Source organism: Anopheles cruzii, chromosome 2 (genome assembly GCF_943734635.1).
Source record: "Anopheles cruzii chromosome 2, idAnoCruzAS_RS32_06, whole genome shotgun sequence".
In the NCBI taxonomy this organism is placed as follows: domain Eukaryota; kingdom Metazoa; phylum Arthropoda; class Insecta; order Diptera; family Culicidae; genus Anopheles; species Anopheles cruzii.
The window spans coordinates 41391041-41407182 of record NC_069144.1 but is presented as its reverse complement, the minus strand read 5'-3'; the positions used below and the strand labels follow the sequence as shown (position 1 = coordinate 41407182).

Genomic DNA, 16142 nt, shown 5'->3' with positions numbered 1-16142 from the left:
GTCGCCAGACATGGTCCCGCACGGGTTCCAAAATGTTCCAGCGCACATGTGAGCTTCGTTGGCGGTCAGCAGCACTGCATTTTATTGCCCACCATTTTGTGAACCGTCAGCTAAAAAAAGTGTTAAACATTGTTCCTTACTTTTGCTTCAGTTTCATTTTGCAACCCTCCAGGGGACCTGGTCCTGAGATCCACCGAGGGACGATCGGAGCTCTTGGGATCCTTCCTTCGTCGAGGGGTTCCGATTTGGCCATTTTGCAACGAAAGTGCATCGGAAATTCGTTCATTCGGATTCGACACGTCCCGACGGAGAAGAAGTGCCGACAACGCCTGATCGGCCAACGCGGCTCGCCGAATCCGCTGGCCGCACGAGATTTTGATTATTTTCTTTACTCCTCCATCTGGGGTTCCCGCGTTCGGTTCGGTGGAGTGTTTATTTTCTTGCACTGTGATCCAATTGGTCTTCGGTGGAATCGGTTCCGTGTGGGCATCGACAGCGCGTTATCATGCGCGTTCCACTGTTCCGCTCAATCGAAAGCCGTATCTTTGGGTGCGCGACAAAGGAAAACGATTTTCCCGGCTTTTTTTGGCCTTCTTGCGGTGGTGGTCCCTTGTCTTCACGATCTTACTGAAACAATAAATAATTGGGTTCCTTCTTTGCTTCCTTACTTTTCTCGGTTTCACGGCGCAGCAGGCGCAGCGATATGGTCGCATATTAAAATCGTCGTACCGACTGAGTGCAACTGAGTGCAACATACGCCTCCCCACTAAAGCCGACCGACCGGCCGGTGAAACATTTGCCGTCCGTCGCTTCGACCGAAAAAGGCTTTTTATTGCCTTCGACAGGCGCTGGCCCGAAAGAGTTGACCCTCTGCGCTCGGAGGAACATAAATAAATGTTCTCCATTTCCGGAACGTACGAACCCGTGTTCTGGCCGTGCCCGGGCTACACGTTTCAAATTTTTGCCCTTTGTTTTACTTGCACTTTCAAGAAAAGGGAAAAATAAACTATATCACTTTCACACACTACCACCGTGCTGGGGAAACTGAAACGATTTCATTTTCTATATTATTAACATTTCATTAGTTAAATATCATCTTTTACACAGGGAATCGAATTGATCGATCACGCAAATGAAGACAAATAATTTCGATCATATTTACCTTAAAATTAAAGGAAATCTAATAAATACTGTCCAAGCGACGTACAAATTAACTGGTTGTGCAAACAAGCGTTATTTAATTTTTCCCATTGTAGCCACCCGCAACGGTCAAATCAAACCAACTGTCAGCCGCCCTTCAATGAGTTTACCACAGTTGATCGCCATCGCTTCATGCGGCGGCTCACAAAAATATCCCATCGCTTGCTGGCGGCTAACCGTCGATTTAGGGTACAAACCACAATATCCCTCCGGTGCCCTCTGCCTGGAAGTGCAAGGGAGCCGGAGCAACCGGCCTCCGAACGGGCGCGAGTGAGACGGACGGCGTTCGGTGCGGCGGCTTGTCCATTTTCCGTGCCGTGACTCACACACATTTGCAGTTGTCCAGTCGAGCTCGAGCATTTCGAAGTACGGTTTTTGACGGAACGCGTCGTCTCTTGTGCAGTGAGATTTTCCGGTAAACTTCCAGTGCCTCTGGTGGCTGCATTTTCGGTACGATATTGGTTCGGAATAGCGGAAACAGAGTTTAGCCCGGCACGAGTGGAACGCATTATCAAACGCTACAGGGGGCTCAACGCTCATCGAGTACGTGCCGTGTGGAACCGAAGATTCCGTTGCGCGTTCCGAGACTGCGAAAGTGAGAGAGAGCGAGAGGGGGGAACACACCCATCGCGCGATAGAGACCAACGGGCCATTTTGTCCCGAATCCGTGCTTTTCGTGCCTTTTCCGTTGCGGTGCCGTTTTTATCGAATTTGGTATTTTGGAGTGCGCGCAAAAACGGTGCCAAGCAATCATAGTTTGAGGCGGCCTCGGGAGGCCAATGATATAGTGTGGTGGTGGTGCGTGGAGTTTCCGAGAAAAGCGGGCAAACGTAAAAAGAAACGAACCGCCGCCCGGCCGCCTGAGGTGTCCTCGTCCAATCAACAGCGACGCGGGGAATCCTGTCTCCCGTGTCACGCGTCCGTGTGCAACAAGTGGTCCGAGAAGGAAGAACCAAGTTTTGGTCGTCGCCTTGTTTCTGGCCATCACCACACCGCGGCGCAGCAAGAAGCGAGCAAAGTAGGCTTCGTCGGCGGCCGAAAAGCGAGAAAGAAAAAGTGCCCAATTTGTGGTGGTGTGTGGTGTGATTTCTGGCAACCGTTTTCCACGACGCAGCGAAGGTGTTTTTCATCCGCGGGGGAACGTGAAAAAGTGAAATCATCGTCGTCGTCATCATCATCATCCCATATTTTATAGCGGACGGGGGTGGCAAGTTTTTTTGTTCCCCCATTTTTTTTTACACTATTTGATTTTCCCTGCGTTTAATCTTCTCACCCCCCCTTGCGCGGCGCGGGTCCAGGCCGGCGGTTTTGTGTGTGTGTTTTTTTTTGTTTCTTTTTCGCTGAAAGTGCAGCCGTTCGGAAAGTGGTGGCAGCGGCGGACGAGGGGCGTGCGATGGTGGTGCGTGCCGTGTAATGGTAGGTGTTGTGTTGGGTGCTGATTTCGAGAGTGGATTCCGGCCCAAGACGCGCCGCAGCTGAAACGAAGAAGAAGCGGAAGAAAAGAAGCACAATAGTGGAAGAATCGAGAAAGGAAAAAATCGAATCAAACCCAGAGCCCACTGCGATCGGAACGGAAAGAGGAGAAAGAGCGTCGTCGTCTTGCACAGAGCACCGAGTGAGAAGAAGATCGCTCCCGTAGCCCGCGTGTGGCCGCCTTTGTGCGTGTGTGTTATCAGCAGTGCCGACGGGCGGCGCGCGGTGGCACTTCCCCAGCGGGTGTAGGTGCAACGGTAGTACACCCCGACGGAGACCGGTGAAGAAATCCGATCGAAATGGGTTGTGCAGTGAGCAGAGATAAGGAAGCCATCGAGCGGTCCAAAAACATTGACCGTGCGCTGCGGGCCGATGGCGAACGTGCGGCCAGCGAGGTGAAGCTGCTGCTGTTAGGTAAAACATCGCCCCCTCCCCATACTTCCGTTTTCTTCTGTCATTTTAGAGCGTTGCGGTTCAGACGTCCGCACAGGTCAGAGGGCACGAAAGGGCCTTTGCAATATTGCCGGAAGAGAACCCCCGGCTGCCCGGAATCTGGGGCCTGCTGGCTGCCCGGAGGCTTGTCGCGTCTAGCGGTCGGCAATATGGTCGCTCCGGAAGGCCCGAAAGAGATGGGGCGAATGATGCAAAAAGCCCGAGCCCCGGGGGCAACAAACGAAACGGCGAATCGCTATAGCATCGGCGGTACAACGTCGCTTATGCTAGCCGCTCCCCGAGAGACCGAGTCGTAAACGCACACATCCATGCACACTCGGGCCGAGGATCGACACCAATACACTGTTGCGAGGAGCCGATTTTCGGACCCGAGACGGAACCGACGGTTGCCAATGGTGCCTGCAACGCCAGCTGCGTCTCTACGCGTAATCGCGGGCCAGATGGGTCTTCTCATGGGCTCCTCGGACTCTGGGCATTGCGTGTGTTGTTTTTGATGTTGCTTCTGACGTTACGACCGTTTATGGTGCACCGTCAAACCGGGAGTGACACAGTCCCATCATCATTCGGAAGTAACAAAACTTTGACTGTTCCGTCACGAGTCGCGGGCACAATAGGTCCAAAACTTCACAGCATACTACTGCTCGGTGGAAAGTATCGCACAAACCGCTGTTTATTTAACCACTTTCTTCACGTTCGCGGTGTGTCCGTTCAGCCTTACGCGGTTTTTGGGTGTGTTTAAAAATAAAATGACTTTTGAACTCATCCAAAATGTGGGGCGATAGGTTTCTTTATAAATTTCATTCATTGGCCTAGCCGGTCGGTCGTTTGTGTAATTAAAACACATGGAAATGGCCGTTTTCCACACCTTTTCCACTCCGTGTTCCTCCGTGACGGGGCTTCGTAAACAGAGCCGGTAAATCGGTCTCAATAACAGTAAATCGTTGGAATAACCAATTGCTTGCGATGAAATCAATATCCCGCGGGCCAAAGTAACATTACACCCGACGACGACCGAGGTCCGTCAATGGCGAGTGTGTGTTTACATTCGGCTTGTTTCGTCGGAAGCAGCAGTTAGCACAATATTGCTCAGATCATACCACACCGTGCCGGTTGCCAATTCTTTAAACGGGCGCATTGCATTCGTTTTTCTTCCAGTCTGGCGAGGGCCCTCCGTTCCGATTTGCGCGGCTTGAAACGACGAGAAAAATCGCAGATCGGCTTTCATTCAGCAATTCCTCTCTCCGGATGTGCAATCGAAACAATCAATCCGATTGTGACAGGGGGGAACCCATTACCTCCGCACACTTGCCGCAGATGCCGCCTGACCGGCGCGCTAATGAAGATGATGATGAACCCCCGGTAGCCGATAAAACTCGCGGCCAAACAAAATTTCTTAGTAATGGCGGCGGTGAGCAATGTGAGGGAATTAAGCAAAGGGAACACCACGCACGAAGTGAGGGTCGCAGATAGTGTGGGGCGCAAAAAATTGTACACGTAGCGATAGCGGGGGTCGGCAAAATGAATGGCCGCTATTATTTGGCCCGCACCATACTTGTTGTATCCAACCGGGGAGAAGATGATCGAGATCATCGCCGGGCGGTCATTGCTGTGGGTGTTGGCAAAAACCACGGCTACCACGCGATTGTGTGCGTTGCTTCTGGGGGGTGGCCCAGTCTGAGGCCAGAGTGTACAATCTCGAAACAGTCTGCGCACTGGTGGTGATCTGTCGGAATCGCCTTGATGCTCCTGTTTGTTTTTTTATTCATCCTACGATCAAAGACTAAAAAGGAGATAGGAACGACGGGAACTTTCGTGGAAATCTTGCCAGACCCATAAATTGTTTGAGTTTCATATTTACAAAAATATCCTGGCTAACAAAACGTCTGTATTCGTTTTAGGAAAATCCAATTCCGATTGGGACTGGAGCACTCCAAGAAACCCGGAGACTTGGCCTTTCGCTGGCAGTCAATTGCCGCCAATCGACATTCGTTGCAAAAAAGTGGAACACAAGAACGAAGACGATCTCGGTCGGTTCGGTCGATATATGGGGTGCCTCTTATGGGCGTTTGTGAAGTGTTCTGTGCCGCCGTGTCGAGTGGCAAAAGTTGCACCATTCCGATTGTCGGTGCATTCTTAGCTGAACGAGAGAATTTCAAACCGTGCATGTGCTTTCAATGCCCATCGCGCCCCACCGTCCGTTATGTGCATCGGGCACATCGGGCGTATCTTAGCCGCCCTCCACTATGTGGCCCGAACGGGTTGTAGTGGTGAACGTGCGCAACACTCTCGCGCCCCATTGGTGTACGTCTCTTGTGAAGCGACCGATCGACCCTTTGGGGGGTGGGACGGAAGTGACTGGCGCCCATCGGCCGCGAAGATGAGTCAGTAACCGGGAACTCTCCGTCGTCGTCGTCGCGATCGGTGACTTCGCTTCGAAGGGGGCTTTCTGTGTTTGTTCAGCAAATTGTTAGACAAACAATACGCGCGTCTGCCCGTCGGTTGGTGGATTTCATTCATAAACGTAACGAAACATGCTGCTGCTGGAGTATGGCCGTCAATTAATGCATGACTAATGCCCGACTTGGATGTTTCAGATGAACCTTTTGCGATGTGGAAATTGCCCGAAGCGCGGAAGGTGTTGTTTGGCGCACTTTTCGACACGGCCTTTAGCAAGGGTTTGTTCCTGTACTCCGTGGATCGATTAATTGAACCCGAAAGACGTCAATCGCCAGCAGTAGTAAGTGGGGAGGAGTGCAGTTTGCTTGGTGGGGTTGGCCGTTTTCAATTAACCCGCCATCCGTGCTCTTCCTATGCCACGAACCCGGTGACCTACGGGTGCCTGCGCTAATTTAGACAAATTGAATCATTCTCTTTTGCTTCGGGCGCGCACCAGCAGAGGTCGGCTTTGAATGCTGAAGTTTCACGAACTCCTCCGAACTCGACTCTATTCCTCCGATTCCAGTGACGCGGGATTTCATTGGCTCGCGAAGGACGATCGAGAATTGCTACCGATTGTAACCGTCGGCCATTACGCGACACCGCTCGTCGCGATAATCGTAGCTCAGGGCCACGTATCATATCGAGCAAAGTGCATTCTTAAGCCACTTCGCGGTGGGAAAGTACGCGCGAGTCACATACACACAAGTGGGTAGAAAGCGAGATTGTTGTATTTGCTGAACATTGCAAGTCGCTCTTTTGATTTCGCGCTATCTCCGATCCTAATAGAATATGAATGAATACGAATAATAATTTACGAATGGTCATCGCAATGGATGTTCACCTTGCTTAGATACTTAGAAGTAACCACTATCTCTCCCCGAGCTGGGACTCTCCCCGAGATGTTGCACCGACAGCCGCCATCGTATGGTTACCATTAACCTCCTTTGGCACTCCAAGCGACCAGAATTGCGTTCCGATTTGGAAGCAGTAAACGACGACGCCTCGTTACCCAATGCTTTAGGTTTTAGCGTAGACCGTATAATTGTGCAAGTGAAGCACCTCAACGCAACACGCAGCCATTGAGAATTTGGGCTTCCGCTAACCATTATTTTCGTAAGTGTGCCTTATTGGTTTGGAGCGGATGATCGGCCACACAATGATAGCGCTGGGGTGTGCATCGAAAGTGTTACCATGATAAGAGAAGTGTGTCAACCGTACCTGTCCAGTGACATAAATTCGTTGTTTCGATTTGAATTTGAAGCAGTTCATAACACACAACCCATCATGCTTGTCGTTTTTTAACGTTTCTTTATTGAAAACGGACAAAACATAGTTTGTTTCGAGGCAGCGTTAAACAGAGTCGCTGAACGCGGTAGCAGATCGCGCTCGTCGTCAGCCTCTGAAGAAGTTCTGGGTTCAGTTCTGGGCGGCATCAGTGGCCGATCGAAAACACATGCCATCGGCAGTTTTTCGCGCCCATCTTCGAGTAAACACTTTCTTATGCCATAAATAAACCATTCATCTCATCCGGAGGGGCCCGTAGCAGGAGCAGCAGTCCGCAGGCACGCAGTACTTTGTCAACGTTCCGTCCCGGGACCCTTGACACGACGATGTTGCAGTGCGCCGGGCCGCTTGTAACGGAGTCGCTGTTGTGTGTATCAATGAACCCCTCTTGTCTTTACTGTGTATGGCGCCCAACCAGAGGCGGCAGTAGAATGTTCGCACGATGGACGACAGTTGATAACAACACCATCATTATCAGCATGTCATATCAGGTCGACTCTTTTCGCCACCCCGCGCATTCCCTTCCACCAACGGTGATTGATTTTTATCGACATCATGTATCAGCTATATGTTTATGTGGGGCATGGTGTGGTGGGTTGCACTCCTCAACAACGCATCAATGTTTTCACTGGTTCCTGGCACACCGAACGCGCGGGCGTATGTGCCGCCGACAGATGTTTTCGTCTATCGATTATGAACGCACCCGTTGGGGACAAGTCAAGATAAACGCCAACGCCGGGTCAAACACTTTGCTTTCCGACATTTTTTTGTTTTTTTATCTAAAAATATCAAACACGGAAAAATAAGGCTTCAAAGTTGAAGAATCGCTAAACGCGTGGAGTGCGACAGTAATGGCGATCGATAGTAAGATCGGGTGCCGGAAAAGCTGTGTGTCGAACAGTTGTACAGGAATGGAATGGAATTGCAGCGTCTTCCACACCAAATTCGGTTCTCGAGCAATAAGTAACAAAAGTTCTTTAATCTGTTCACCGCGCCAAAGTATCAACGATCGCTTACGCAGGGTCATAAAGTTTTTAATGATTGACCGCTCCTGCACTACGAATCACTCCGAGGAAGGGCTTTTTGTCGCCATTCCACGTTCGTTTGCCGCTTGTGCAGTAGCTAATGATGGGAACTTTTTTCTCCTTGAACATTACCGTTTTATGTCACCAACTTCCGGGCAACTTCAGCTCGACGACGTGCTATCGGGATTGCGTCACGTTTACTACCGACACTGCACACTCCAAATGGTTCTAGATGGGGTTTTTTTTCTGGCAATTAACCGTTATCTTATTCCATCGGACCTTCGCTCCTCGCGCTGAGGCTAACGATGGACAACAAATAGAGACGCGGCGGTGGCATTTCATCCTGCTTTGGGTTGTGCGCGAGCAAAAATGTTGTAAAATGTGGTGCACAATTTTGGAATATTCACAACGTGCTGTTGGTGTATCGTACAAATTAGTCTTTAAGTTGTGTTCCTAGCTTTAGAGCAGAGCACCAACGACGGAATTCCAAATTAATGCCGAAGCGTTTGATTTGCCTATCTGATCTGTTTGTTACGCGAGCCAGAGCCCTTGGCCTTTGCTTATTGCCGATGTCAATTACTAACAGTTAACTGACGTTTGTTTGAGCAATTGCGAAGTGCAGAACCCGACTAGAGCTGGTTCTGGAAGTTCTTTCTCGCAATCTAGCCACCGATTGGTCGCCAGTTCAATTTTTCGCGATTGCTCAACTTCTTAACCCATTGAACTACTGTCTATTTGATGTTAACGCTGGGCTTAGGAAAAAAGAAGAAATATTAAATTAATATTCTCTCGACCTGCGAATCCTTTTCCGTTATGGTTCTTGCGGTATGCGTTTACAACGATTTGTGTGTTTTGTTGTCCCTACAGGAGCGGGCGAATCGGGCAAATCGACGATTGTTAAACAGATGAAGATCATCCACGAAACGGGCTACTCACAGGAAGAGTGCGAACAGTACCGGCCGGTCGTGTACAGCAACACCATTCAAAGCCTGATGGCGATCATCCGGGCGATGGGCCAGCTGCGGATCGACTTTGCGGACCCGAGCAAAACGGATATCGCGCGCCAGTTCTTCACATATGCGTCCGCCACCGAGGAGGGCGAGTTGACGCCCGAACTGGTGGCGCTGATGAAGAAGCTCTGGACCGACCCCGGTGTCCAGCTGTGCTTTTCGCGATCGCGCGAATATCAACTCAACGATTCGGCCGCCTACTATCTCAACTCGCTCGATCGCATTTCGCAGCCGAACTACATCCCAACGCAGCAGGATGTGCTGCGGACGCGCGTCAAGACGACGGGCATCGTCGAAACACACTTTAGCTTTAAGTCCATACATTTCAAGTGAGTAGCGCCCCGGAACGGGTTTTGCTGATCTCCTTTAGTCGCCACTTAATTCGCCTCTCCGTGCTCCGTGCTTGCTTGTAGGATGTTTGACGTCGGCGGTCAACGATCGGAGCGTAAGAAATGGATCCACTGCTTCGAGGGTGTAACGGCCATCATTTTCTGCGTTGCGTTGTCAGGTAAGACAGACCAACCATTTTCAAACCGTTGGTGCTCGGTCGCAACCATGCTTGTCTTAACCTAATTTAACCGCACCACAGGATACGACTTGGTGCTGGCCGAAGACGAAGAAATGAATCGGATGATCGAATCGATGAAACTGTTCGATTCGATATGCAACTCAAAGTGGTTCGTTGAAACGTCCATCATCCTGTTTCTGAACAAGAAGGATCTTTTTGAGGAGAAGATTGTTCGATCCCCGCTGACGATCTGCTTCCCGGAGTACACGGGTAAGTTGGTGGGCAATCTATGGGAGGTTTTTTTTTCTAGCCCGCTGCTGTTTCTAATCACATTTTTTGTCTTCTTGGGCAAAATACAGGCTCCAACACGTATGAGGAAGCATCCAGCTACATTCGGATGAAGTTTGAGAACCTCAATAGACGAAAAGATCAGAAAGAGATCTACACCCACCTAACGTGCGCCACCGATACCAGCAACATACAGTTCGTGTTCGATGCCGTGTCGGATGTGATCATTAAGAATAATCTTAAGGATTGTGGGCTTTTCTAAGGAGGACGCTGTGGACGGTGAACTGTTGTTCGGCTACATTCAAGAGACGGACAAAATATTAAGAAAATATTACCTACTTATTTCTAGCTCGATAATTATGATTAGTGTAACGGCGAAGTTGCTTTTGTTTCCGTGCTACCATAGCGTTGTCGGATGATAACTACATGCACAAACGTAACGCTAACTTGCTTTTCTTGCTTCCTCGTGGTGAGGTTGGCGCCAAAGCAAGATCCATTGATCGTGAACCTCTGTGGAATTCAAACGTAAAGTGGCACAGTGCCACGAGAGTGAATGCCTCCCCAGGGTGTGGTAGTAGTGCCTAAGTTAGCGTTTAACGGCTGTCACTGAATATTCAGCGAAAATAATTTAAATCAGTTATTTTTTGTCTACCTGCAAAGCGCCAACGTAGGCTTCTTCAAGGAAAGCTTTGGAACTTTTATCGCTCCCGTTGACATGTCATGTATGGACAAGAAAGAAAGCTAACCACTGTTCGTCCTAGAAGCATCCTTGATGTGCTTCACTGATTAGCGGGTAGTTTAGGTAAATGAACATTGAAATATTGATAAGCGTACATTTCGATTGTTAGTAGGAGATAGGTGTCTGTGCTTACCCAACTTGTTACGATGACACTGAAGAAGGTATCGCTGAAAGCATCAAGCTGACAGCCTATCTTCTTCAACCTCTTCTGTTACGAGCTTGCGAGTGCGAAATAGGATAATTAAAACAAATAAATCACAACATAAAAATGTTAACCAACCATCAGCGGGATGTGTATAGGAAAAGCTTAAAGCATAGTTCCGTCACAGTTGCTCAAGAAACTGTCCGACGAACCAATGCTACGATGAATTCGATTCGATTGATTGAATTAGACAAAATCAACAGGAAGATGCACACAAAGCTAAGCGGAAAAAATAGAAACTTTTGACTACTACTTTTAAGAGACTGTGTGAATTCAATCTTAAAGGCTGCTTTTAAACAAAATATCGATTTTATCCAGGTGCAGTTGGAATTATGAGCGAATGTTCGCACAAAGCAAATGCTTAAAGTGGCTTTACAATTTTACCTTCTTTTTTCAGTGTTTTAAAATTAATATCCTTCATGCGACTTAGTACGCAAAACTGTTTGGAGCATCTCTGTTTTGTTCCTCCACATCACAGATCTATTTATTCATTTGTTGTCTTTTAAACTCCCTTCGCATTCCACGTAAAATCTACGACAAATGTGACAAATCTATGCTGTGTTTTCGAATCGCATTTACGTTACTGGTCATATTTAGAAAGCTTAGGGTTGACTCTTATTCGCATGGATTTTAAAATTAATCACACTCTCAACGTTTGCTCGTTAGTTATATATGCTGTTTTCACTATGAAACACGATACTTTTACTGTAAATTGTTATTGATCTTTTTGTCAACTGCCTCAAAATGATTTGGAGTGCAAAGTTTTAATTTGTATCAATCGACCAGAAAACTATGAAATGTTGCTTTTTCTACGTCCGTAAATTGAGTTTTATGAACAAAAGAACGTGATGCGTAAAGCTAAACAAAGTAAAACTGGCAATGGTTTACGGATTAGTGTAACGGAATGAGTAGACAATTACAGCCAATACAGACCTGCAATCAACGAGAGGAGCCAAGAGGACCCCGCAAGGGTGTCTACTTCTGTGTCGAAAAGAAGAGCAAAAAGGATCATTCCTTACAACAGGACGCACTAGGGACGCACAAGTGAAACTTGCGGCAGAAGGTGATGCAGCAAGATGATAGAAAAATTTATTTTATACTCCATCATACATATATATATTATATATTTTTGTATAAAATGGAAACCTGAGAGAGAGAAAACGACGAAAAAGATAAAAGATAGGGACTGGAAACTAGGGGCAACCCCTTGAACGAAACAAAACCATTTTTGCAATCAAAGGTAGACAAGATTGAATTAATAGCAGAATAATTTCAACATACATTTCAACCACTATACTCCTCTGCTGGACACAAACCGAATCGCGTGCTGCCACGTGCTGCTTCGATGCAATGTCTAGAGTTTAAAACGGGTTGCTAATACCGTATATCAATTAGTCTCTCGGCGGCTTTGGTTTTGGTTCGCTTTATGAACCTTTCTTGCCGATGATTCCAAGTCCAAAACATATATCTCAGCAAACAGGAGCTAAAGGTTATCGTTCAAAGTATCACTCACCTCTTGTGACAGTTTTTATACGAACATTTTGCTGGAACAAACAACCATAACGCCGGCCATGGGTTCGATAAGTGGAAAATTGATCGAAACGGTGAACGAAGTTAATGGATTTTGCTGAATAGCTAAAGCGTTGTTGATGTGTATGTTAGATATATAGGAATATATGTATAAAAATCTATATATATATATCTACAATTTATCTGTGTATGCATGTGTGTTAACTAAAACATAATATTGCCAACACATACACAAACACACATACATGTACACATGATGCACCGAGAGAACACAGTACACAGTCAAACTAACATCGAATGTAAAACCACGTCGCTTTTTGTGGTCGTCACTGTTGAAACGAAGTTGAGTTGTGAGTTGATGAGACGGTGTCCTTTTTAATCACTCTCCCCGGAACGGGGACGACTTTCTGATAACGTAGCCTATTTACAAATTTGGTTTTATGGGAACCCTTTTTACGGTGGTAAATCTATCTGGCGCGAGCATGTTGATGCGTTTTTGATGGATACACAGTGTGATGGGTCGCGACAAAAAAACAGAAGAAGAAGAACCTTCACAGCCGGTCGATTAAAGCAGCCCACCAACAACGCCACACAGCGCACAAAAAGCGAACGCATATCTTTCGAACCCCCGAACCATGTTTTATGAATTATCCAGGTAGCCCGAGAACCGATTGAGGACGCGAGATAAGTTAATGGAGAAAGGTAGAGAGAAAGAGAGCAAACAACGCTGTCATGATTTGATATAATATACATTGAACAACCAAATATTTAAAGTGTTTTATTTTGTACTAGCAGATCCCGGCGCGCGTCGCTGCGCCTCATTTCATCCTTATTTCTCGATTGGGAGGCGTTTTAGAGGACTTCTTGGTGGGGTATCCGAACAGCTTCGCTTTTCGCTTCCCGTTACTCATACTTTTCAAACGATCGGGCTTCCCGGTGACGTATTCGTTCAATTTCCCTTCCCGCCTCCCGTTACTCCTCCGTTTCCCGGTGACGTATCCGATCGGCTTCCCGTTGCATACATGTCAAAACTCGCACCACCTGAGTTTGGCTGAAATTGCTTGAAAATTATCCGAGCTTTGCTGACATTAACCCAGATTTTGTATGGGTTAATGCCCCTCTCCCTTTAAACCCCTCCCCTCTTTACAAAAAGGGTCTTTGTAAAGAGGGGAGGGGTTTCAAACATTCACCAGAACATTTCCCCTTCCCCAAAACTCCCGCCTGCCGAGTTTGGTTCGATTTGTTTGAAACGTTTGGACGTAACGTATGGGCGTTACGGTACGTTACGTTTGTATGGGAGCCCCCCCTCCCCGGAGGCGTGGGAGGGTCAAACTTTTCTATTCACAATCCGGGGTCACAAAACTACGCTGTGCAAAATTTCACGCGGATTGGTTCAGTAGTTTTGGAGAAAATGCGGTACAGACAGACAGACAGACAGACAGACAGACAGACAGACAGACAGACAGACAGACAGACAAACAACCATTTTTATATATATAGATTACGCCTTTTGTCGACACTTATTGATCCATCGGCAGAAATTCCACATCTTTCTGTTTGCACCTGGTCCACCATTCGACCCACTCCGGGTGGGACTCTCTTGTGGATCTTCCAGGCTGGGCCTCCGTACAAACATTCTTCCGCCTTGATTGTACTCCCATCAAACGTGTGATAAAGATCTGCCTGCTAAAAATTGGGGCTGCAACGAACTGCATCGTGCTGACGCTGGAAACAAAGCACCATCGATAAACGCGGTCTCAGTGGATTAACACATTCATCAACGACGAACTGCGTTCAGTAATCGACTAACGTGCACCGGACCACAATCGGCCTCCATTAGGCTCCAATAAGAAACTCTTCGCAATGAGAAAACTGCAACCGATCGTTGCCAGTGTCCTGCTGCTCTGTTGGTCCATCGAAATTAAAGCCGAGAATTTGCTAACCAGTTTTGAGATCATTCACGGGTACATCTATCCGCCGAGTGTTACCGTGGCTGAGGGCGAATGGATATATCTGCGGTTGCTGGTACCGAAGGAAAGCACCGACCGCTGTCTGTACCGCGAACCTGGTTCACGACAGGACATTGAGGTACCAGCAAGCGGTCAACAGTCTGCTGGCGATCGACGAGATGTCAGTAATCAGCACGCCCGTGAGAATGAGTGCGGTATTCGCGTCAGTTCCGTGCAAGAACGGCATGCCGGCTTTTGGAGGCTAACCTTGGAGCGAGGAACAGATCGGATACGGGGAGTAACGATGGTGGATGTGATTAAGCGTCCGGTGGTACCGGAAGTCAGTGATGGCAGTGTTGGTTCGCTTGACGACCTTAGTCCCGACCGCACAGAGTACTGCTACGTACAGCGATCGGATGGCGGTACCGAACGGTTAGATGTACCGATGCACGAGCGATGCACGTTGCCGTTGACGGAAACCGATCCTACCGGGGCCGGAATTTGGCAGGTTGTGGCCGGCGTCCAGGGGCAGATGCGTGAAATGACGTACGGAGTCAACATCGAGAACAATGGTAAGTAACGCGCGTGTTCCCATTGCGCCAGCTGAGTTTATATTGAGTGCAGGCTTCACACGACAAAATACGGCAATTCGTGCATATCGCTGATTACTGAACCTAGCGAAAGATAAGGAGTTGCCCTCAATTGCAAGATAGCATTGGCAGACCAAGTGGGTACTGAAATCTCTTTATCCTTTCTACAGAGGAACAAATTGTTCCCAGCGTCCGCAAGGAATCGAACTTCCACATCCTTTCGTGCCAGCTTCGGTACACCAAGCTGATGTTGAAGTTTTGTCGCTTCTTCCGACTCGCGGACAACTTCGGATTGAACGTGATTCCTGGTCTCGGTACATCGCGTTACAATTACGCCGGGGCCGGCTTTGAGCGCAACGAGTGCGGGCTCGAAATTCTCGACCCAGACGGCCTCGATAAGGGCCTTTGGAAGTGTGTGCTCGGATACGGTGATGCCCAGCAGACGAAGGTTTCTGGTGCCATACTGGACAACCTAGACACCGTCGTCCCGTTGGCTATTATCGGTCGAAGCGAAGGAGTAACGGCCCAGAATGGAACACTGGCAACGCTGCAGTGCAACGTGAACAAACCGATCGACTACTGCTGGTTCCGTGGACCACATGGCCAGTTCTATTCACTGTCCGAGAGTCTTACGCCCACCGAAAACACTGGCCACTGGTACAGCGGGATTTCGCTTGCGATGGGTGACTGCGGCATTGCACTGGAAGCCATCACCGACGGCGAACACGCTGGCCTTTGGCGTTGTTACGCCGGCAATGGACGCGTTTCGGCAGTGGAAGTATCGGCCTCATTTATGTTGCGCATTTCAGCATCCCAACTGATCGGAGTGGCCGACCGGGTTGAGATAAGGGACGGTTTCCCGGCCATGCTCGGGTGTGATTCGATTCCGAAGGGTACACCCCTGCAACACTGCCGTTTTGTTACACCGACCGGTGACGCGTTCAGTTTGAACGAAAACGTCACCCACGATCGTCCGATCCTCGAACGGTTTTACTCGAACCCGAACCATGATCTCGCGAAGGGTTCGTGTTCGCTGGTAATCGCCACCGTACGACCGGAAGATGCGGGACGATGGATTTGTGCTGGTAAAATCCACGGACATGCCACGGAACACACTGCCAGCGTCGAGCTGGTGACGAACGTTGGCGGCGAGGAAAGGGCCACACTTTCGGCGGCCTCAATCAGCGGTATGGTGATCGGTTCCATCGCTATCGTGCTTGGAGCGTTCGTTGTCGGTTGTTGGCATTACCGGAAGCGTCTCCACCGTGACGCCGCAGCCGTTGTTCAGGGAATAGAGATGCGGTCGGTGGAATCGGTCTCCCAGATTAGTCGGCGAAGAGTCAGCAACAGTATGAGTGTAACAAGCTCAGACAGCAACACCAGCAGTCAGGGAAGCCATCGGAATCTTCACTCTACACTATAGTTCTCGCCATCAGAAATAAAAAAAGGACT

The 16142-nt window shown here is 48.6% G+C and overlaps 2 protein-coding genes across 2 annotated transcripts; both read left to right on the top strand.

Moving 5' to 3' along the window:
• Positions 1-2681: 2681 nt before the first annotated feature.
• On the top strand, positions 2682-12907 carry LOC128268681 (G protein alpha i subunit). Its single transcript, XM_053005858.1, has 5 exons — positions 2682-3087; positions 8742-9213; positions 9298-9392; positions 9474-9662; positions 9752-12907. The coding sequence occupies exons 1-5, from the start codon at positions 2973-2975 to the stop codon at positions 9940-9942; spliced, it is 1062 nt and encodes a 353-aa protein (XP_052861818.1). The 5' UTR covers positions 2682-2972; the 3' UTR covers positions 9943-12907.
• Positions 12908-14014: 1107 nt separating this feature from the next.
• LOC128279077 (uncharacterized) lies at positions 14015-16113 on the top strand. Its single transcript, XM_053017799.1, has 2 exons — positions 14015-14672; positions 14861-16113. Exons 1-2 carry the CDS (start codon positions 14015-14017, stop codon positions 16111-16113), a joined length of 1911 nt encoding a protein of 636 aa, XP_052873759.1.
• Positions 16114-16142: the final 29 nt, after the last annotated feature.

What these genes read in the sequence shown, in the direction of transcription:
- LOC128268681 (XM_053005858.1), top strand. Translation starts at nt 2,973, where the DNA reads ATGGGTTGTGCAGTGAGCAGAGATAAGGAAGCCATCGAGCGGTCCAAA. An exon ending in GGTGAAGCTGCTGCTGTTAG is followed by an intron (nt 3,088 to 8,741) that starts GTAAAACATCGC and finishes TTGTCCCTACAG; the next exon opens with GAGCGGGCGAATCGGGCAAA. An exon ending in CTGCTTCCCGGAGTACACGG is followed by an intron (nt 9,663 to 9,751) that starts GTAAGTTGGTGG and finishes GGCAAAATACAG; the next exon opens with GCTCCAACACGTATGAGGAA.
- LOC128279077 (XM_053017799.1), top strand. Translation starts at nt 14,015, where the DNA reads ATGAGAAAACTGCAACCGATCGTTGCCAGTGTCCTGCTGCTCTGTTGG. An exon ending in AGTCAACATCGAGAACAATG is followed by an intron (nt 14,673 to 14,860) that starts GTAAGTAACGCG and finishes TCCTTTCTACAG; the next exon opens with AGGAACAAATTGTTCCCAGC.